At 41.6% G+C, this 21,037-nt stretch overlaps 2 protein-coding genes across 2 annotated transcripts; one reads left to right on the top strand and one right to left on the bottom strand.

The window, feature by feature from the left end:
- Positions 1–148: 148 nt before the first annotated feature.
- LOC129370694 (ras-related protein Rab-11B) lies at positions 149–6,856 on the top strand. The gene is made up of 6 exons (XM_055046849.1): positions 149–201; positions 2,591–2,783; positions 4,500–4,695; positions 4,791–4,984; positions 5,074–5,154; positions 6,094–6,856. The coding sequence occupies exons 2-6, from the start codon at positions 2,744–2,746 to the stop codon at positions 6,237–6,239; spliced, it is 657 nt and encodes a 218-aa protein (XP_054902824.1). The 5' UTR covers positions 149–201; positions 2,591–2,743; the 3' UTR covers positions 6,240–6,856.
- A 3,339-nt stretch (positions 6,857–10,195) lies between these two features.
- marchf2 (membrane-associated ring finger (C3HC4) 2) lies at positions 10,196–16,515 on the bottom strand. The gene is made up of 5 exons (XM_055046837.1): positions 16,239–16,515; positions 13,139–13,430; positions 12,855–13,050; positions 12,092–12,301; positions 10,196–11,994 (listed from the first exon to the last, which is right to left on the bottom strand). Exons 2-5 carry the CDS (start codon positions 13,318–13,320, stop codon positions 11,839–11,841), a joined length of 744 nt encoding a protein of 247 aa, XP_054902812.1. The 5' UTR covers positions 13,321–13,430; positions 16,239–16,515; the 3' UTR covers positions 10,196–11,838.
- Positions 16,516–21,037: the final 4,522 nt, after the last annotated feature.

Below are 21,037 nucleotides of genomic sequence, written 5' to 3'. Positions count from 1 at the left end.
ATCAGCAGTTCGTTGCTGATTGGGCAAATGTGCGAAAAGGGGCGGGGCGTTTCGAGCATATCCACAGGTGGGACTGGATCTGACGCAGGCCTGCGCGTGCTCACAGCTGGAAAGTACCTGCGCCAAACCCAGAAACCAGGAAGGAGCTCGAAGGAATTTTTGAAATTTAAAATAGCAGGGACAAGAAAAGCAAGCTTTACGGTAAACCTGGAGGTTTAGAGGTCAATGTGTTTCCAAAATGGCTTAAAAGAACAAAGGTGTTGGTATCCACTTGTACAGATGTGTCAAAATCTTTAGAAGAAATTTTTTTTTTGTTGCAAAATTATATTATATATCATATCATCAATTATAAGTTCTCCAAAGTGATCCTTTTTTAAAATATTGCAATATTAATTTTTCTTAAATTTATATTTTCTTTTTAAAATGAATTCTTAAAAAGTCACACGTCATAGGCTACAGGAATTCTGACTCTTGTGTGACTCAGTATTCCTGGATTGGAAATTTGACACGACTCGGAAACCGAGACGTGTTTTTGATTGTTTTGCTTAAAGTTCACTGTAAAAAAGCAACATTTAATTCAACACTGAGACTTTGAAGTTCAGTTTCTCTAGCAGGTTGTTTTGATAAACTTATCTTTTTAAAAAGTGTATAAATGGCAGATATTAATTGATTAAATTTACATATTAAATTAAATTACTTTTTTAAGACACAAAATTGGACTGGATTCACGACTTCCTTTTCTTGACTATTGTTTTAATTTCCGGTGGCTGCGTCTTCATCATTTTTCTCAATGCTTATGAAGTTGTGAAATGATAATAATAATTAGGGCTGAGGTGGATCAAATATGTTTTTATAAATTTGCTGCATTTAACTGGGGATTTCCTCACCAACGTACAATATTTATCTTTACAAACTCACATTTTTCCACAAGAAAATATTGCACACTTACTAAAGTATTTACTATATAAACTCCTTCTATGTTTCATATTTTTGCAAAACCTAAAAAGTAAATATGAAGTGAGTTTTGATGTAATAACATACAAAGAGGGGGGAAAAACACAATTTGAATGTCCTTATTTCAAAAACTGTAGTTATGTGAAGGTTCTAGTTATTGGTGCTGTGATTTAGTTGAACGAACATAATAAACACATGAAGCAATCGTTGTACAGGCTGATTTGCTGCATGAGAGCCTTTCATATCACTGCACGATTCATAGGAATGTGCAGACATAAACAGTACCGGATTACCCTTAATAAAGCTGCTGTGCCAGATGAATAATGCCAGCACGTTTTGTCCAAAGTCCAGTTTGCTACTCACTCTTAGAGCGGTGATTAGTTTGGATCCAGCTAATGACTCACTGTCAGTGAGGTTTATCTGCAGCTACACATGTTATGTTTCTCACTTTCTCACTGTGGGACGTGCAACCACACCGAGTTAGGGTTGAATTTGCAGCGGTGTGCTGCTCTCTGGAGCCCGGCTTCATCTCTCATCCTCCATGTTCTTTAAACTTTATCTGGATGGGCCTTACAGCTGAAAAGCAAAGTGTCATTTTTAAGCATTTCAATTACAGCAGAGCTCAGATGAGGTATGAAGCACCACGATTTCCAACAGCAGCAAAATTTGTTTATTATTTTTTGTAATTAAGAGTATGTATTTGGCACTTTCTACCACATTCATTGAGCTCTAGTAGTTCATTGGTAGTTTAGGTTTATGCTTTAGGTTTGTGTAAATCCTTGGGAGCCCCAAAGTATGGGCAGCTCAGCTAATCAACTAACTCCACTGAGTGCTTAAAAATAATAAGGAAAAGAAAAGCCTCCCCTCTCTACTCTGTCTCTCCTGAGATGACAATAATTGCAATGGGCAAGAGACCCTACATTAAATCCCTCTTGGGTTCCCATACAACCTTGTTATGATGGATGAATGGAAAAAGGATTCATAAACCTGCTCTATCCCTGCTCCTGAGGAAGAAGTAACAGATGTCCTACTATATCCTGATTTGTTTTTTGAATCTTTCTTGCATTTATTCTTCTGTGTCACGTTCACTGCAGTCCTGTTAAATTTACATCACTGTGGGGTTAAAGTATGGAGAAAAGAAGGCAAATCTCAATAGTATTTAGTGAAACGCATTTTTTTTTTAAAATGCATGAAAATGCATCCATGCATGAAACAGCATGCATGTTGCATCACTCATAAAATGGACTGGAGCTTTCTCTAAGCAAGTCATGTGCTATATAATTTAGATTCTTACAATAGATATGGTGAGGGTTTAGTTTCTGATTCACTTCAATCCTCCAAAGTCTGATTCCCTGTCGGTCCTGTGTAAAAAAAAAATCTCCCACATTTTAAGGGAAGTAATTGGTGTTCACAGCGCTGCAATGATTTGCTCTCTGATGAATAATTTTTTAGCAAAGTAATTAACTCTACACATAAATAGCTCTCAGGCTAATGCCAGACACACAATCTAATGTTTCTCAGGAGGATTTGCTTCTGAAACTCTGTATGTTGTCAAACGGACCAGATTGGGATATTTATTATTATTATTATTATTTATTTATATAATTATTTTTCACGTATTTCCTCCCACCTGCAGAAGCTGCGTAGCGGTACGTCACGTAGCGTTTCTGCTCCTCTTACGCAACGTGCGCCTCGTCTCCTCCTGATTCGGCGCACCGCCACCCTGTTCAGAGCGGGGAACTGTTTTCTCGCGTCGCCGCTCTCTCCTGGAGCTACCTGAGCATCAGAAATGGGGAACAGAGACGACGAGTACGACTTCTTGTTCAAAGGTGAGCGGAACAGACGGGACGTCGGCGTCATTTCTAGGCTTCTCTCGAAGCTAGCACGCTAGCTGCGCTAACGTCGCTGGTGAACGTCGGCTAACGGTCGCTAGCCGAGCTGTTTTCGTTGCCCGTTGACTCACTTCCCCTGTTTCGATACATCCCTTATTCTCAGGCGCTTTAGGTGTGGCAGGGCTCGTCTTAGTGTTCACGTCTGACTCTTTGTTTTCAGCGCGTTTTGGAGAAACCAGAGCGTGTTGTCCTGCAGGCTGGTGGTCAGGAGAAAATAAAACCCACTGGCTGCGTTTAAAACTTTGTCATCGTCTGTCTCAACTAGACTGGGCTTTTAATCTTATTCCGACGCCCACATGGCTTCATCTTCTAAATCCTGGGTTTTTGTTTGTCTTTTAAGAGCTGCTTTGTTGGACACTTGATCCCCGAGGGAGGAAACTCACTCCCTATCAAAGGAAGAAAGAGGAAACTCCATTGTTGTTCTTTTTTCTGTCAGGTTTCTAGTTACCTGTGATCACAGGTACTTTCCAATCAGCTGCTTCTCTGTCAGTCTGATGACTACAAGCTCCTTTCTCCACCAAACGGAGCCGGATCTTATCAGTCCACATCACTAAATCTGTGTCACTTCTCCTGCAAGTCCAGTTTTCTGCAAACATGTGCAGTTTATGCTGCAAACCCACATCTTTGTTTATTCAAAAACTCAAATGAAGGCTTTTTTTTTTCTTTTACAGTGAAGCTTGCCTCTCGCCAGTGCATTATTAATATGCAGCAGTCAAAGGGGCCCCGGTCTGCTGCAGCTGTTTGGACCCTGGCTTCAGGATACTGATGACTCGTCAGGATGACACAGGAACAGAAGTCTTGAGAAAGCGTTGAGTCAGATTTCTCGGAGTGCAGGCTTTTGGCAGCTCCTTCCTGCCTGATTCCCAACAGGCCAGAGTTTGATAACGATCCCTTTCCGGCACTTTCACTTGGAAAAGGCACCGTGTGCTTCCAGCTCAGGCGGTGTTTGGCTTTCACCTTGAGTAAACGTGTCCTTGCATTACCACAAAAAATAAAAACAATTGTCTAAAAAGTTTGATTTTTTTTTTTAAAGAGAATCTGTAGCTTGCAAGGCTCTCCAGTAGCAGTCAGTGTTTCAGCCTCTGACTGAACACACTGTTGATTTATGACTGCTGCTGTCTTATGACCATCATGGCACGCTGACAGCTCAATCTGCACAGCAGCAACAATATCTGACAGTAACCTGTCCCCAATGACATCATCAGGTGTCGACAAGCACAGCCCATCCACCTCCTTTGCTTTGGCCGCTCCTCTTTAAATCCTCTATAAAAGAGCCTGCAGCTCGTTTTTTTTTTCTCTCTCTCTCTCTTTTATGCGTTCAGGTCCATAAAATAAAAAAGTCAGAATCGGCCGATCAATCAGACCTCAAAGGAAGTTGGCATCAACCAGGAAAAGTCTTAAATGTGATGACTAAAAATGTTTCTATGTTTCTAAGTTGATCTTCCTTGTAAGAGTTGGAAATGTGCAGTGGCCATTTTTCAACCAGCTGACCAGCAGTACACAGCAACATATGAGGAAGGGGTACGTTCTATACGACTGAAATAAAACTGCCTTTAAAACCGAGTTAAAGGAAATTAGTTGACGTCGCAGACATGAATCGCTGCTATATAAGTCCTAAAACATCCTCACCCCCCCTTTATGTTTCACTTCCAGTTGTCCTTATCGGAGATTCGGGCGTGGGGAAGAGTAACCTGCTGTCCCGTTTCACCCGGAATGAGTTCAACCTGGAGAGCAAGAGCACCATCGGGGTGGAGTTCGCCACCCGCAGCATCCAGGTGGACGGAAAGACGATAAAGGCTCAGATCTGGGACACAGCGGGACAGGAGCGCTACAGAGCAATCACCTCAGCGTGAGTGTTGCCTCGGTTACAATAATCACAGCGCTTGGCTTGACAAACCCCCTCAGACCCTCCAAAGATAGAAGCTGACTCTGCCCCCTCGCCAGGTACTACCGGGGTGCGGTCGGAGCGCTGCTGGTCTACGACATCGCCAAGCACCTGACGTACGAGAACGTGGAGCGCTGGCTGAAGGAGCTGAGGGACCACGCCGACAACAACATCGTCATCATGCTGGTGGGGAACAAGAGCGACCTGCGCCACCTCAGGGCCGTGCCCACCGACGAGGCTCGGGCGTTTGCGGGTAAATGACGGCGAGTGCCGCGGCGGCACGACCGAGCCGCGCAGAGGTATTTCAAAAAATGTCCCCCTCTTTCTCTCTCCCTGCGTCAGAAAAGAACACCCTGTCGTTCATCGAGACGTCGGCGCTGGACTCAACAAACGTGGAAGAGGCGTTCAAGAACATTTTAACAGGTGGGAGAAGCAAGACTCTGCAGATTTGTGTCCAGAAGGATTGAGAGTAAATTAAAGGAAAACAGAATCTGACATATTTGAATTTCACCAAGTATAAATGTGACATACATTTACATGTCCGACTAAAGGAGGTTTTACTCATTCAGCAAGGCAAAGCGATTTGAAAAGGCAGAGATAAGCAGGTTCAACATCGGGCTGTATCAATCTTTGCTGAGGAGAAAACTCAGTTGAAGTATTTTCTCATCAACTTCTCAAGCGTTTTCTCCCCCCAAGGTCTATTTTGTGATTAATAATGCATGAGATGCTTTCAGTGGGTGATCAGGTTCTGCTGCAGTGAAGATAGCCAAGAACAGAAAAAAGGAGATAGAAAAGCAGAATATGGTTTGATAAGTCAGATGTGAATGTGTCCGAGGTAAAGCTTTCTGATCGTCATCCTCTAATCCTCTGCCTCTTCATTTGGTAAAAAGACGACTTTATTACCTTGAAGTGTCGTTCAAAACAAAAGCGCCAGTGTTTTTTTGTCCTGAGTGGAACGAAGAATCAGATTATTTGTAATGAATCGTTTATTGAAATAATCTTCAACTAATTTAGCAATCGATTAATCGTTAACTGTATTAATTAATCAAGGGATGGCCATTTTCTGGAAAAAACCACCAACATATTCAGAGCATAATTACACCAAACATGGAAAAAAATTATATACACTTTGCATTTTGGATTAAAAAAAAGTCTGCAGAATGTCATGTTTTAGTCTTGTCAAAGTTTTCGATAGCTAAAATAATATTTAGTTGCAGCCCTAAAATATTTTCACAACTAAGGAAAGTGCTAAGAAATTCCTGAAATGTACTCTTGCCTCTGGTGGTCTTTCCCAAACATGAGCATTACATCATTTTTTTTAATTTCTGTTTTTTTCTTTTATTACTTTTCTTCCATCTCCAGAAATTTACCGCATCGTGTCACAGAAGCAGATAGCCGACAGATCCGCGCACGACGAGTCTCCGGGCAACAACGTTGTAGACATAAGCGTCCCGCCGACGACCGACGGCCAGAGAGGCAACAAACTGCAGTGCTGTCAAAGCCTGTGACGCTCAGCCTGAAGACACTCACCCTCCTCCTCCTCTTCATCACGCCACCAGTGCACTTTTATTTCCCACGCAGCTCCCTTTCAAAGCCAGCTTCTTCTTTTTCTTTATCTCGCTCCATTGTCTTCTGTTTTTTTTTTTTCTTCTTTTTTTTTTTTTTTGTGGGCACTTTTTCTGAATCCGTTTCGTTTTATGTTGTAGGAGTACTTTCAAAGTCACTTGTTGCTCTTCTCTCCCGCCGTGAGGGATTCATTTCAGAAGCCTTTCAAGTCCATGGATCAGCCCGCTGGGTCGATCGTGGAGTCAGAGCGAAGATCCCTGCCAGGCAGGAACGCGGCCGCCGCTAACTTCAAGAAGCCCACATGAACCGCACAGCGAGGTCAGGAAACACATTTTAGCGGTTGCCACTAGGTGGTGCTGTGCAAGATGAACTAAACAGAGTTACTCCAGCCTGAGGAAGCAGTATTATGTATTTTGACGGTGTGCTTCTTACTTCCATCTGCCATCATGCCAAAAAATATTCTCACTAAGTATTTATTGAAGAAATGTTGGCTTCGTTTGTCATTGTCTTACTTTCAGGTGAAGAACTGTGTAAATTTACAATAAAACTCTTGACTGAAGCACTTTGTCGGACGTTGCGTGTCCTTTCTGAAAAACAATTTCTACTTTAATGGAAATTATAAGCACGTTCTAGAGCAGGCCAACCTTAAATTGGGAGGTTAGTAATGTATTGTTGGACAGTGGATGATAATAAAAGCACTGAAATAATAGCATTTGATCAAAAGCTCAATCTTTTTTCCATTACGTCTGTTTTATTACAGTTTTCGCTCTAAGGAAAACAAAAACCACCTGCATAGACGTCCGAAACATTGATGTGCTCGAGTATGTTTTAATGCAAAACATGAAACTAATCCCAGGTTAGTGAGACGGCGAGAGCGGCTTGTTTATCATCTTCCTGGTGTTTTCAAAGACAGTGCAAACACTTCTCTGCGCAGTAAACAAAGAGCTGAGTTTTTGGAAGTGAAGTCAGAAATGAAAAGAGCAAAAACACAATTTAGAGGCCTCTCTCTTGCTCTCGCTGGGTAAGTAAAACATGTCGTAAAAATCGGAACCATCAGTACCTTGCAAAAGGATTCCTCAGAAAAATGCACCAGGCAAAACTTCCACATGTTCTTCTGCGTAAAATCCGTTTGTTCTGTGAATGTGTTGGTGGATTGTCAGAGAACATTTTGAAGGAAACACGGCAGAGTTTTGGACAAGTTTAAACCAGAGTTGGATTATAAAATATCTCACAGTCCAGCTGGATCCACCGTCTAAAAAGGAAAGAGCGCAGCTCAGCTTCAGACCCGACAAAAACTCTTGATTGTTTTGCAAGTTATGGGCCAAAACGATTAACTCAATCAACTTTCAGGACAAAACATATTATTTTTAAAAATAAAAGAATTTTATTGAGAATATTTTTCTCTCTTGGCAACGAACAAAGCAAACTTTATACAAACTTGATCAAATATTTTTTGTAGGAAAAGAATATAGATCATCTCAGATCCAAAGCTTCATAAGGGTATCGCATGTTTTAAATGAAGAGAAAGGCAAACACTTTATTCATTTCTTTTTGGGCAATAGAAACATGATTTGAATCACTGAAAACTCTTGGTGTATTTGGCCAGGTTTCAACAAGGTCATTAAAAGCAGATTTGGGTACAAAAGACGGTGGATAGAGACGCTTCTGCGGAGATCAGTAACAGGAAAGCAGAAAACTTGGTTGTTGTTTAAAAGGTGAACACTTTGTGTTTTATCCAGCAATTCTGAGATTTTCTGCTGTGGGTCACAGAAACCCAAATGGTCAAGATATTACTGAAGAGGAGCATTTAAAATACGACGAGCACCAGGAAGGTGAAATGAAGGTTTGTGAAGTTTGTGTTTTTAAAGTGAGAAAAGCTAAATGATAAAAGCAATTTTTATAGAAATTTTGCTCACATGTCAATCAGAATTTTACAAAAAAATAAAAGATAGTTTGCTTTTTTTCATTTAAAATTGACATTTTCAAGTAATGGATAAAAATCAGTATATATTTGAGGATTTAGGGAACAATGTATGAAAGTAGCCTGAGACGGCCAAGGATGCAAAAAGCTTGGTTTTGTTTTTAACCTTTTGCCATCAACAACAGCAAATCTAATACTCTGAGCTTCAACTAAGAAGCTTATGCAGAAGCCTGAATGAGTAGATGTGACTTATTCCATAGTAAAACCTGAGATTAGTGGTTTGTTTTCCATCAGGATTAGCGAACAGACGACCCCTCCTTCGCCAGAGTTAAAGGATGAGATGTAAACAAGCTTATGAAACTGCAGGGTCTTCAAACCAGGAGACGCTTTTGCTGGAAGCACAACAACACGACCGGCTAATGATCACAGGCGACACTTCCTTGATTAATACCCACGCTGCATTTATTATTACATTTTAGCAAACAATTGGTGGCTGATTGAAGGTACCAGGATTTTTAAAAAGACATCCTGTAGTGTACCAGAAAACAACGTGATAATATAAACAAAGACCTGCAAAACTCAACCTATGGAGTAAAAATCCTGCCTCTTTAAAACAAACCAAACACAAAAATACAAACAGGACAGAAGTGTTAGAAAAACGAGTGACATTTACATTATTTACAATCTCTTGGGCGACATTTTATGGGTTGAACACACAGATTGACCACAGCGCAGAGAGACGCCTGAGGGAAGTGGGTGATGATTTTTACATCTCTATGGCAACGCTGCAGCCAAAATGGGGGCAGTTTTGCATAATTTTAGACACTTAATACAAGAGACGTCAATCCATTTCTTTGTTGCTCAACACTGATGGCCGCTGGTGTTTACGATGAGCAGGAAATCACAGCCACGATCCAGTGAAGTCTCAGCAAGGATATTAAATGCATTATTTATTTAAAATAACCAGTCATCAAATATTAACTGGTAGAAGCTAGTGTAAACATTATTGGAATATATATATATGTGTGTGTGTGTGTAAAAATGTAATAATCAAATACCCTTAAAACAATTTTCTGTTATACAAAATCTCCAGCAGAAGCATTTTGTGGCACAATTTCACATCCTGAAAACTTGAAAAATAAAACCGTTTCATCCGCCCGGTTACTGTAAACTTAAAGTGTTTGAAACCAAGCTTTCCATCCTGAAATTGCAACAACACCGCGCTTGGAAAAAATAGATCCATCTACAACGTAAACATGCATGATCACTTGTGTGATAATAGCAAACTAGTAAGTCTGATCCAGGCGCATGAAAAATATCTTGATAAAAACTGCAATTTATGGCATTAACTTCACTTGATGTTTTAGAAACCTGGCAGTTTGGTTGAGATGTTTTACTGCTGCTGTTTGGACATTTTTTTGGTTTAATGGCTGCTTCAATAAATATCAAAAATGTTTAAATTAGCTGTGAAATACCAACAGCGGACATATCAGCCTATATAACAACAGGAAAGTTTTATTTTTAAGGCATTGTGTTTGTGAAACTTTGACAAACAGGTGATAGAAATACTGTCAAAAAAATAAATACAGATGAGTTTTTTTCTATATATTTTTTTATCCTTAAATGGAATACCACAAAATATTGTAATAAGCTCGGTGTATAGAGGACGCATTGAACTGGGCGTGAGGAGGCGCGCAGGAAACACGCTGAAACATTTTCACTCCAACTGGACGGTTTGGAGGATGTGCTTGTGGAGCAGATCTTCCTGCATTTATATGAACCCTCTGGAGCAGGTGTCAAACTCAAGGCCCCGGGGCCAAATCTGGCCCACTGTAGCTTTTTATGTGGCCCTCTAGAGTCCAAATTACATCAATAAATCCATCCAGATTTTCACAAATCCTCAAAATTCACATAAAAAAAACCCAGCAGATCCCCCATTGTTTCTGATTTCAATTATTTCTCAAATTTGTCAAAAAAAAAAGTCTAAGTGACTGCTGCCCAATCCTTACTTGATGTCAAGAAGGGAAAAAAAGATATTTATCATACTCAAATATCACAAAAATTCCTTACAAATATTTCTAAATTAGCATCAGAAAATTAGTGATTTTGATAATAAAAATCCCCCCAAAAACCAATCACAAGATCCTGGAGAGACATGTTAATATTTTAACAGTTTAATGCAGGAGTGTCAAACTCCAGGCCTGGAGAGCCGCTGTCCTGCAGTTTCTAGATGAGCCACAAAACACTGGAAAAAAATGGCTTCATTACCTCCTCCTTGTGTAGATCAGTTCTCCAGAGCCTTGCTAATGATCTCATTATTCTATTCAGGTGTGGTGCAGCGGAGACACATCTGAAAGTTGCAGGGCCGTGGCCCTCCAGGACTGGAGTTTGACGCCTGTGGTTTAATGGGTTTTATCAATGCACTCTGGCACAACCGGCCCTTTAAGAACATCCAGATTTTTGATACGGCCCAAAATGAAACAGAGTTTGACACTCCTGCTCCAGAAGGCTCACATTAAGAGAATACTGCACCGAGGTAGGCGTCCAGATCGCCAACCACGAGTCTGACCATCCCAAAACTGATTCCAACAGCAACGTTGAACTCAAAACAGAGAGTATGCTTCTGCAATACTCTAAATTTAAATTTATATAAAAAAATGTTCTTTTAAAAGCCATTTTATTTTCTGTCCCTCTAAATAAACACTGTCATGTTAAGTGCTGACGATACGGAGACCTTGCTGGCAAAGCCTGCTGCGGCTGGAAAACAGGAAATCCAGACTAAAGTGAATTTAAAAATACGGCGACAAAAAAAAAAAAAAAAGCCCCTAAAAATCACTAATTGTGAGGTCAACATGCATAACTGTGCATGTTAGTATCTTTGTTTACAGTATAAGCCTCAATTTCCACATTGCTGTTATTGCACAATCTCATGTTACACACTTTGAGTTGCACGTTTAAACTCAAACTGCATTATCAACATCTGGGTTGTGAAGCATAAATCAGACGGGAGGTTTTTTTTCCCCAACCTGCTCCAGTCACAGTAAGATGAGAGCTACAAACGAAGAGAAGCAGAGCAGGTTAATGCACGGCAACACAAAACACCCGCTTAGGGTGCAGTTGCCGTTTTCGTCACGCTGCGAAATCATTCTGAATGAGGTTTCCTTTAAATACTGTTAAAGACGTTAGTTACAAACTGGGTCTTTTCATGGCTGCTGGTTACAGCTGGCGGGGCTGTGCAACACTTCAGGGAGTGAATACTTTTGTAAGAGAGGTTGTCAAACTACCGGCCACGATTACAGCAATCCATTCATGGTTAGCAGGACCCTCATCATCCTCGCGTCCATCATGATGAGTCGTGTGCTTCTGAACATCACATGCTGCCTTCGTCTTTTCTGTTTTGTTTTCTTGCATAAACTTTATCAGACATCCAGCGATGTAAAACAGAAGGACTCGATTTAAATGCGTTCCTGCATTTGTATGACAGAGTGAAAAAATATGCAAAGAAGAAAGAAAGCGATAAAAAGTAAAACAATTTTTTTTTTTTTAAAAAGCCCAAAAGTGCTTCTTCGAAGTCCAGCCAACAAACGTGATGCAAGCTTCCCACTTGCCTCCATCTTCTCTCATACTATACTCTCACTGGCAGACTTCTTCAGTTTGTTAGAGAGCAAGGAATGCTGGGAAGAGCTGGACTCCTTGGCTTCGGGAATGAGAAGGCGCACTTTCTGATTCGTTCTTCTCCACTCAGAGTAGAGCTGACAGTGGTAGCGGAAAGAGACCTGGCGGACGGAAACGCGGAAGAGACATCAGCAAAGGCAACAGGTTTTTTTGGGGTTTTTTTTTTTGCAGCTGGGCTGCGTCGGGAGTCATGCTCACCAGGGTCCAGAGGACGTAGATGGTGAAGAGGGCGATGGTGAGCGCGATGAGGCCCACGGCCTGCAGCCAGCTGCCCATGCGAAGGTGGTCCTGAGCCCCCCTCAGGCACAGCCAGCCGGAGATGGCCGCCAGCGGCGTGATGAAGAGGAAGCACACCATGTCGCAGAACAGCGTCCGCTTTTCGTTACGGGGGCCGGGGTCCTGCAGCCACTGTGGAGCGGGGAAGTGAAAGGTCAAAAACGAGAGTGGAAGAAGAGCGACATTGCAGATCTTCAAGCATAAAGTTCCCCGCAGATGTGCTCACACCCCATGGAGATTTGTCATTTGTTTTACTTTATTAAGATGTGTGACTCAACAAAACATGATGTGTAATTGTATAAATAAGGAAATGTAAGACATGAGTGAAGAAATACAAATAATGTTTTGTATTTAAGTTTAAATACAAAACATTTAGATTTAAAAATTGAGGTTTGCACACACGCTACAGTCAGCCTGACTAAACCCGAGTCATCTTCCAGAGAAAGATGGACAAATTTCAAGCATGCAGAGACGAGGTTACTTCAAAGAACCTGAGAATCAAATGACGGCGAAAAGTGGAGATGAATTCAAAATGCGCACTAGATTTTTCAAACTTATTTCAACTAAGTATGACAAAAACATAGGGGGAAATAAAAAAAGTGCTAGAATGAAAAGTTTTGCAAGGCCAACGAATGAGACGAGAAAGAGAAGACGGATGCAGACGGACGACGCTGGCGACGGTTACCTCTGTGAGCGGCTTGGGTCGCCTCTCGATGCTGAACTCCGTGTGACAGAGCTCGCAGTAGCTGGTGTTTGACGACGACAGCCACTTCTCCAGGCAGCTCTTGTGCACCGTGCCCAGCGTGCCCGTGCAGTCACACGGGGACAGGAGGCCCTCGCTGCTGCCCCCCTCGTGGCAAATGCGGCAGATGGGACCGTCGCTGATGCAAACGGACAACATTCATTCAAATAACTCCCCCTGAATCCGTTTGTCGCCACGTTGAGATGCGCGACAAGTCCGGGTCTCACCTTTGTACGCTCATAGGTTTGAGCACGGAGGACAGCAGCCGCCCGTCTAGCGCCGTGACCTGAGTGACGTAGAGGGCCTGGCATCCTTCGCCGCCCGCCTCCTCGACAATCTTCCACATGCCCGCCATGCCGGCACAGTCGCACAGGGAGCCGGGCAGGTGGCAGCACCCGCCTGTCGTCATGGTCGCCTCGTCCGCCACGTCCAGACGCTGGCCGTACAGGCAGAAGCGATGGCGTCGAGGGATGACAAAGAGAGAGAACGCCTGCAGCTTTCCACCAGAGAACAATGGCTCTACAGAGAAGCAGACATGCAGAGGTTTGATTGAGTTTGGTAAAAACTAAATAAATTCAGTTTGAAAAGGAAAAAAAAGAAAAAGTCCCGGTCTTTCTCATTAACTGTGCATGTTACTGAGAAAGACGGGCTCCTTTTGCCCATACGGATTTCCTACCACTCGACATTTAAAAAGAGGAGCTAAACTAACCAGAAAAAAAGGGTATTTTATGTTCTAAAATACAACAGATTTTTGCATCTCAAGAAACTTGAATGTCACTGAAAATATATTATTTCTTATGATTCTGACAATTATGGCTCACAGACAGTGAAACCCCAATATTCAGCGCGTCAGAAAATTAGAGATCATAATAAAAAGTTGTTTTTATTTGTTGTTTGTTTTTAAACAGAAACGTCAATGAGGTTTCTCATTGGCGTGTTCATTTCTATGCACTCAATATTTGGTTGGGCCTCTTTTCACATGAATTCCTGCATCAGTGGCGAGATGCCAAGTTGGAAAATGACATCGGCATATCAACAAGGCAGAAGGAAGAGAGATGTTCTCTAGAATTTCCTGTCAGGCGGCTGCGTCTCGACTGTGGACTTGATAAAAACGCAGCTGGCCAACACCGGATTGACTACAACTCATCACCGGCTGTGGGAACTTCACGCAGTTGGAATGCAAACTTGACGTTCTTCTGAAAACTGAACCACCAAGCAACAGTGATGATTTTTCCCTCAGCTCAGGTCTGACTTTCTTTCTGGCTCAGGAGTGACTTGGCAAATGGGACAATTGTAGTCCGTGTGTAAGATTAATTTGAGCATTGGACTCCTGAATGGATTTTGCTCCTTTTGTCGGTACAGCTTTCCTACCACAGAACTTTTGATGAATATGTATTTATACACAGCATTCTGATCAGTTTCTTTGGTTATGGAGGGGTCAAAACTCTGAATTTGAACTACATATACAACATATCACAACTCTATGTATTAAATTAAGTGAACCAAACTAAAGTAGTTCAAGTCAATCCAAACTAACCAATCAAGGCAAACAAACAACCAAACCAGAAATCCAAGTGGAAGAGAGGGAAGGGATAGGTTTTGAAAGTTTTGTGACGCATAATACATTTAAGTCATGATCATCAAAATTACAAGAAATAAAGGCTTAAAATATTTTGCTATGTGTGACTAACATAGGCGCCTGGCGTCACTCATTTCAGAATGAGTGACAAATTATCAGGCATCTTTTTATGATATTCAGTTTTTGTTTATTTCCAATGTACCTGCATGCTATTAGGGGTTATTATTGCACAAATGAGGAGAATCTATTCATTTCTTCTTCTTTTTTTGACTGATACAAGTTAAAAGAGGAAGAAACAAAAAACATAAGAAAAAAATACTTGTTTGGTACATGAATAACAATTGATTTATTTCTGACAGTTTCAGTCTTTTTCCTCTGGTCTTCATAGGATTACATAACACTCCATGCATTCATCTTTACATACTTGCATAAATTAACTCTTAAAAAGACAGATTATGCTTACTATCAAAAACAAACGTGTTAGATCATGTATTATTATGCACTAAACCTTTTTTTTTGAGTAAATGATGTAAAATGGTGGTATTTTTACTCAATATTCCCAGAGAAACCATGAATGCATTTCCTGCCACGTCAGCAGAAACATTCTTCTTATGTTTTGCATCGTCTATGAGATATTTTGGAAACAGACCAGTTTTTTTTTCCCCCCCCAAAGCAGTTGTTAATCTTTTCCAAAAGACCAAAGTGATGTCAGCAGCCGTGACTGAGATGTGTGGCCCAATGATAACCAGCTGCTTGTCTCCAGATGACCCACACAGGAGACCGAACCGGCTATATTTGGGGCCACAATTGCATCTCAGCCAAGCAAATTGGGGTGTCTTGCATATTTATTGCAAGTGAACGAGACTAACAGAAATGTGAACTTGCTGATAAATTTCAGCTTGGACATGCATGTCCCATCATTCTTTAATAGACGGGGAAAAAAATCATCTACTCAGTCTAAAACAAGTGATATATTGAAATAAAATAAATACATTAATTACTTAATCTGAGATCTATGGTAACTTTTATTAATGCAACAGAATCTCCACTACAGACCAGACAAAAGTCTCCTGAATCTACAGCTTCAAGCTTAAGGGCCCAAATTTCAACTTCCTTCCTGTATTATTGAGCAAATAAGTTGTTGCCTTACTTTGGGTCGTTGCTCGTGTAGACTGAAAACATGGGGCCACGATTAGGACCGTGTCACAATCCCTGACCCAGATAAACAAAGAGGTAACCCTCCTCCTCCTCTTCCTCTCCAAATCACAAACAGCTAAACCTAATCATTTATTGTCTGTTTGGACACGGGCGCCGTGTAAACACTGGGACTAAACCAGACACGTCTCGTTTTATTTAAGATAGACGCGCGGATTTAAAGAAAATAAGGCACACTGGTGGGAAACAAAAAGAGAGTAGTGAACGTAAATGTTGAGGTGGGAATGTTTTCTTTCTGCTCTGGCTTTCAGCGGCTCATGTTACAGCTGCAGACAGATGTTGGGGGCTTTGACACAGGCTATTGTCTGGAGCTCAGCAGCGGCGTCCTGATACCGAAAGCAAACACCAGCAGAAAGGCAATGGTTCATGACGAAAAGTCCTGCTAATAGCTGAGCTATCACGCGACATTAACAGCTTCTCTATGTTTTCCGGGTAACAACAAACACGGTAAATAGCTGAGCTGTGTTAGCTAGCTGTCAGTGTGTCTGTTAGCCGTTAGAGGCTAAAGGACATGGAAGCTAACAGCTACTCACCTTCTTCGGTCTTCAGTGACTTTTCAGGGCAGCTTTTATCTGCGCCCCTTCAGCCTCGCTTTGTCTCCTCACTCCATGTTCACTGTAGGTCCGAAGGAGCAACGAAACAAGGGTGCAGCAGCTCAGCCAGAGCCGCGCTAGCCAAACTACAGCGCCTCCCTGTCTGTCCTGTCAGCTGATAACTCGGCCCAGACCAGGCTTCCGCTTTCTGGGGCTTTAAATACCGAGGATCAGCAGCATCACCACCACCTTTTACAGTCTGGATCTGCGGTCAGGGAAGGCGTGCACTGCCCGGAGGAGCGATGGTGGATTCAGGTTTTAGAAGTATGGTGAGAATGGTGGTGAAAAAGTAAAAAAAAAAAAAAAATAAATAAATAAATTATATATATATATATATATATATATATATATATATATATATATATATATATATATATATATATATATATATATATATATATATATATATATATGTATATATATGCATATATATATATATATATGTATATATATGCATATATATATATATATATATATATACATATAGATAGATAGATAGATAGATAGATAGATAGATAGATAGATAGATAGATAGATAGATAGATAGATAGATAGATAGATAGATAGATAGATAGATAGATAGATAGATAGATATAATTGGTTTCACCAGTTTGTATCAAATGAAAGCCAAACATTCCAGGTTCCTATTTTTGAAATATTAAATTAAAATAAAATGCTTTTGTGTCAGTCTATCAAATAAAAATCGAAACACAAAACACATAGAGGTTTCTGGATGCTGCACAGTGGCAGCCTGTTTCTGAAGCTCTTATTTGTATTGGAGATTTAAACAGTTTTCATTGCTGAATGTGAATGTCTGAAATACTGACTCTCGGTTCCAAGCACAATGTTTTACTCAAGCTGGTTTGCAAAAAGAAAGTGAAGCTACTGTGTGACGGCTCAGCAGTTAGAACATACTGTATAGCATGTCAGCTGTGTCAACTGTGCATTAAAACAAGTTCAGATTATAATTTCAGCGCAATGTTTTAAAGATGTTTTGTTGTTTCGAAATGGTTATAGCCTATTAGAAAGTAGAGCAGCCATGCTTCCAGCACAACAGTATTTGTGTGATCAAGCCTCGGTTTGTTTTTCATTTGTAGAAACAATAAATTATCTTATAACCATAAAGAATCGATAAAATACAAACAAACCACGTTGCCGTCTTCTGTCGGTTCAGCGTATGGGTTAACTGTTTTTTTTTTTTTTTTTACAACAGAAGGACATGTTTTTGGCTCATGTGTTTTAACATGACTCTGCATGCAGAGTGGGAGAGCATTGGTGTTAGGAGCCACAATAAGACATTCATAGTGCTCCACTTTTTACACTTTTTCATGTTTCCTTCTTATTCCGAAATCATTTTTTCTCAAAATTCCGCACTGTAGAAATTATTAGTTTGTGGAAAAGGTCTTGATGCCTCTGCCTCCAGTAGAAGCTGGAGATGTGAGATAATGCAACACATAAATTGAGCATGTTTTAGGCAATTCCCTTCTGCCACACTGCCCGACTTATGATGTGATGAACTGGCTACTGCAGCATTTTGACGGCATGGCGGAGAACAAACTTCATGGCGGCCCTGAGGTGCAAACCACTTCAGCAAATTGAAAGCACAAATACAAATGACAAAAACACAACAACATTAGCAAATTTAGTAGGTATTTGGAGACATCGTCATCCTACTGACTCCAATTCACCTGGAGTAACAAAAGCTTTTCAACTCAATCAAGAATTGACTTCTCATAAGAAGATTCCTGTTATCTTTTTCTTTTGTTGCCTTTATTATTCTTTTTGCTATAATATACAATCTTCATATGTATTTGAATACATTTTTGACATGTTATGAAACCTAACTGAATAAGTACATATCATTATATTATACCAATGTATATACAATATATTTATTTAAATTTTGTCTTTCTAGACTTTCACATCAACACCCTCAATATCTGCAATTATTCTTTGTTTTTATTATATTTTAATATTTGACATTGATTTAACCTCTGTATGTATGCTCATGTTATTTGTTTGAAATAAAGTAAAAAAATTAAAATAAAAAAAAAAACACACGCAGATTGTTTTCATTCAAACTTGATGAGTTTGCCATTTGTTCTACTGAGGCTGTGACATCAGATTGTGACATCACGCTTTTCACTATGACATCCCAACACTGAAATCTTGAACTTTGGTTCCAGAAAGACACATTTAGTCAGTAAAGAGCTCGACAATTTCAGATTACTTTTGAATCTTGCTTCAACAAAAATGGATGGCGTCACTGGTTCCTTTTGTGAAATACCAAATTATTCTCAATTTCTTTTGAAAGAAAAAGAACTGGAAACGCTGGATAAAGAAATACAAGACTTGGAGAATGAAATCCAGCTACTGGAAAAAGACCTGGAAATTTGGGACTTACAGCTTGTGGTTTTATCACAGGCTATAACAGTATCACAGGCTGTGATAGAAGAAGTGTTGAATAATGTATTCCAAATTGAGGAAGACAAAGAAATGAGGAATACACAGGCTGTGGTTCCTCCACAGCCTCTGGAGGAACCACAGCCTGTGGTTGTGGAGAACCCGCCTGTGATTTTGGAGAACCCGCCTGTGATTTTGGAGAACCAGGCAGTGATTTTGGAGAACCCGCCTGTGATTTTGGAGAACCAGGCAGTGATTGTGGAGAACCAGGCAGTGATTTTGCCTGTGATTTTGGAGAACCAGGCAGTGATTGTAGAGAACCAGGCAGTGATTTTGGAGAACCCGCCTGTGATTTTGGAGAACCAGGCAGTGATTTTGGAGAACCCGCCTGTGATTTTGGAGAACCAGGCAGTGATTTTGCCTGTGATTTTGGAGAACCAGGCAGTGATTTTGGAGAACCAGGCAGTGATTTTGGAGAACCAGCCTGTGATTGTGGAGAACCAGCCTGTGATTGTGGAGAACCAGCCTGTGGTTCCTCCACAAACTGTGGAGGAACCACAGGCTGAGATAAAAAAGAAGACAAAGTTCTTGAAGCATGTAACTACAGGCTTTGCAGCAGCCATAGGAGTCGGATTGATTATTGCGGGGGGAATACGTCTATGGCGAGCATATTCATCATGAATGCAGCTGTGGCGAGGTGACATGAGGAAGACAAAGAAATGAGGAATCCACAGGCTGTGGTTCCTCCACAGCCTCTGGAGGAACCACAGCCAGTGGTTGTGGAGAACCCGCCTGTGATTTTGGAGAACCAGCCTGTGATTTTGGAGAACCAGGCAGTGATTTTGGAGAACCAGCCTGTGATTTTGGAGAACCAGGCAGTGATTTTGGAGAACCAGCCTGTGATTTTGGAGAACCAGGCAGTGATTTTGGAGAACCAGCCTGTGATTGTGGAGAACCAGGCAGTGATTTTGGAGAACCAGGCAGTGATTTTGGAGAACCAGCCTGTGATTGTGGAGAACCAGGCAGTGATTTTGGAGAACCAGCCTGTGATTGTGGAGAACCAGGCAGTGATTTTGGAGAACCAGCCTGTGATTTTGGAGAACCAGGCAGTGATTTTGGAGAACCAGGCTGTGATTTTGGAGAACCAGGCAGTGATTTTGGAGAATCAGCCTGTGATTTTGGAGAACCAGGCAGTGATTTTGGAGAACCAGGCAGTGATTTTGGAGAACCAGCCTGTGATTTTGGAGAACCAGGCAGTGATTTTGGAGAACCAGGCAGTGATTTTGGAGAACCAGCCTGTGATTTTGGAGAACCAGGCAGTGATTTTGGAGAACCAGCCTGTGGTTGTGGAGAACCTGCCTGTGATTTTGGAGAACCAGGCAGTGATTTTGGAGAACCAGGCAGTGATTTTGGAGAACCAGCCTGTGGTTGTGGAGAACCAGCCTGTGATTTTGGAGAACCAGGCAGTGATTTTGGAGAACCAGCCTGTGATTTTGGAGAACCAGCCTGTGATTTTGGAGAACCAGCCTGTGGTTGTGGAGAACCAGCCTGTGATTGTGGAGAACCAGGCAGTGATTTTGGAGAACCAGCCTGTGATTTTGGAGAACCAGGCAGTGATTTTGGAGAACCAGCCTGTGGTTGTGGAGAATCAGCCTGTGGTTGTGGAAGAACCAGGCAGTGATTTTGGAGAACCAGCCTGTGATTGTGGAGAACCAGGCAGTGATTTTGGAGAACCAGCCTGTGATTGTGGAGAACCAGGCACTGATTTTGGAGAACCAGATTGTGATTTTGGAGAACCAGCCTGTGATTTTGGAGAATCAGCCTGTGGTTGTGGAAGAACCCGCCTGTGGTTGTGGAAGAACCAGCCTGTGGTTGTGGAGAACCAGCCAGTGATTTTGGAGAACCAGCCTGTGGTTGTGGAGAACCAGCCTGTTGTTGTGGAGAACCAGGCAGTGATTTTAGAGAACCGGCCTGTGATTGTGGAGAACCAGCCAGTGGTTGTGGAGAACCAGCCTGTTGTTGTGGAGAACCAGGCAGTGATTTTAGAGAACCGGCCTGTGATTGTGGAGATTATTTTGGGTTAAATGTTGGGTTGTTGTGTTGCATGTTTTGATTGGTTGTTCGAGGTCACGTGCCACATGCGCCCCACCTCAGGGACGCAGGTGATCTACATTTCAATGAAGATGTGGCAAGATTAGCAGCAGAGAAAAAGCCATTGGTGCGACACGGCCGGGCAAGATGGCTGGAGAAGACGGCCGGACAAGGCTGGAAGAGCGGCAATTGCGGGATCGCCGCTGGAGGTCTGTTGGGAACCGGAGGATCGGTTGGACCAAGCC

Source organism: Poeciliopsis prolifica, unplaced genomic scaffold, assembly GCF_027474105.1.
Source record: "Poeciliopsis prolifica strain line A6 unplaced genomic scaffold, Auburn_PproV2 SCAFFOLD002, whole genome shotgun sequence".
In the NCBI taxonomy this organism is placed as follows: domain Eukaryota; kingdom Metazoa; phylum Chordata; class Actinopteri; order Cyprinodontiformes; family Poeciliidae; genus Poeciliopsis; species Poeciliopsis prolifica.
This window is presented reverse-complemented; position numbering and strand designations above follow the sequence as displayed.

What these genes read in the sequence shown, in the direction of transcription:
- LOC129370694 (XM_055046849.1), top strand. Translation starts at nt 2,744, where the DNA reads ATGGGGAACAGAGACGACGAGTACGACTTCTTGTTCAAAG. An exon ending in GTACGACTTCTTGTTCAAAG is followed by an intron (nt 2,784 to 4,499) that starts GTGAGCGGAACA and finishes TTTCACTTCCAG; the next exon opens with TTGTCCTTATCGGAGATTCG. An exon ending in CGAGGCTCGGGCGTTTGCGG is followed by an intron (nt 4,985 to 5,073) that starts GTAAATGACGGC and finishes TCCCTGCGTCAG; the next exon opens with AAAAGAACACCCTGTCGTTC.
- marchf2 (XM_055046837.1), bottom strand. Translation starts at nt 13,320, where the DNA reads ATGACGACAGGCGGGTGCTGCCACCTGCCCGGCTCCCTGTGCGACTGT. An exon ending in AAACCTATGAGCGTACAAAG is followed by an intron (nt 13,051 to 13,138) that starts GTGAGACCCGGA and finishes CGTTTGCATCAG; the next exon opens with CGACGGTCCCATCTGCCGCA. An exon ending in GACCCAAGCCGCTCACAGAG is followed by an intron (nt 12,302 to 12,854) that starts GTAACCGTCGCC and finishes CCCGCTCCACAG; the next exon opens with TGGCTGCAGGACCCCGGCCC.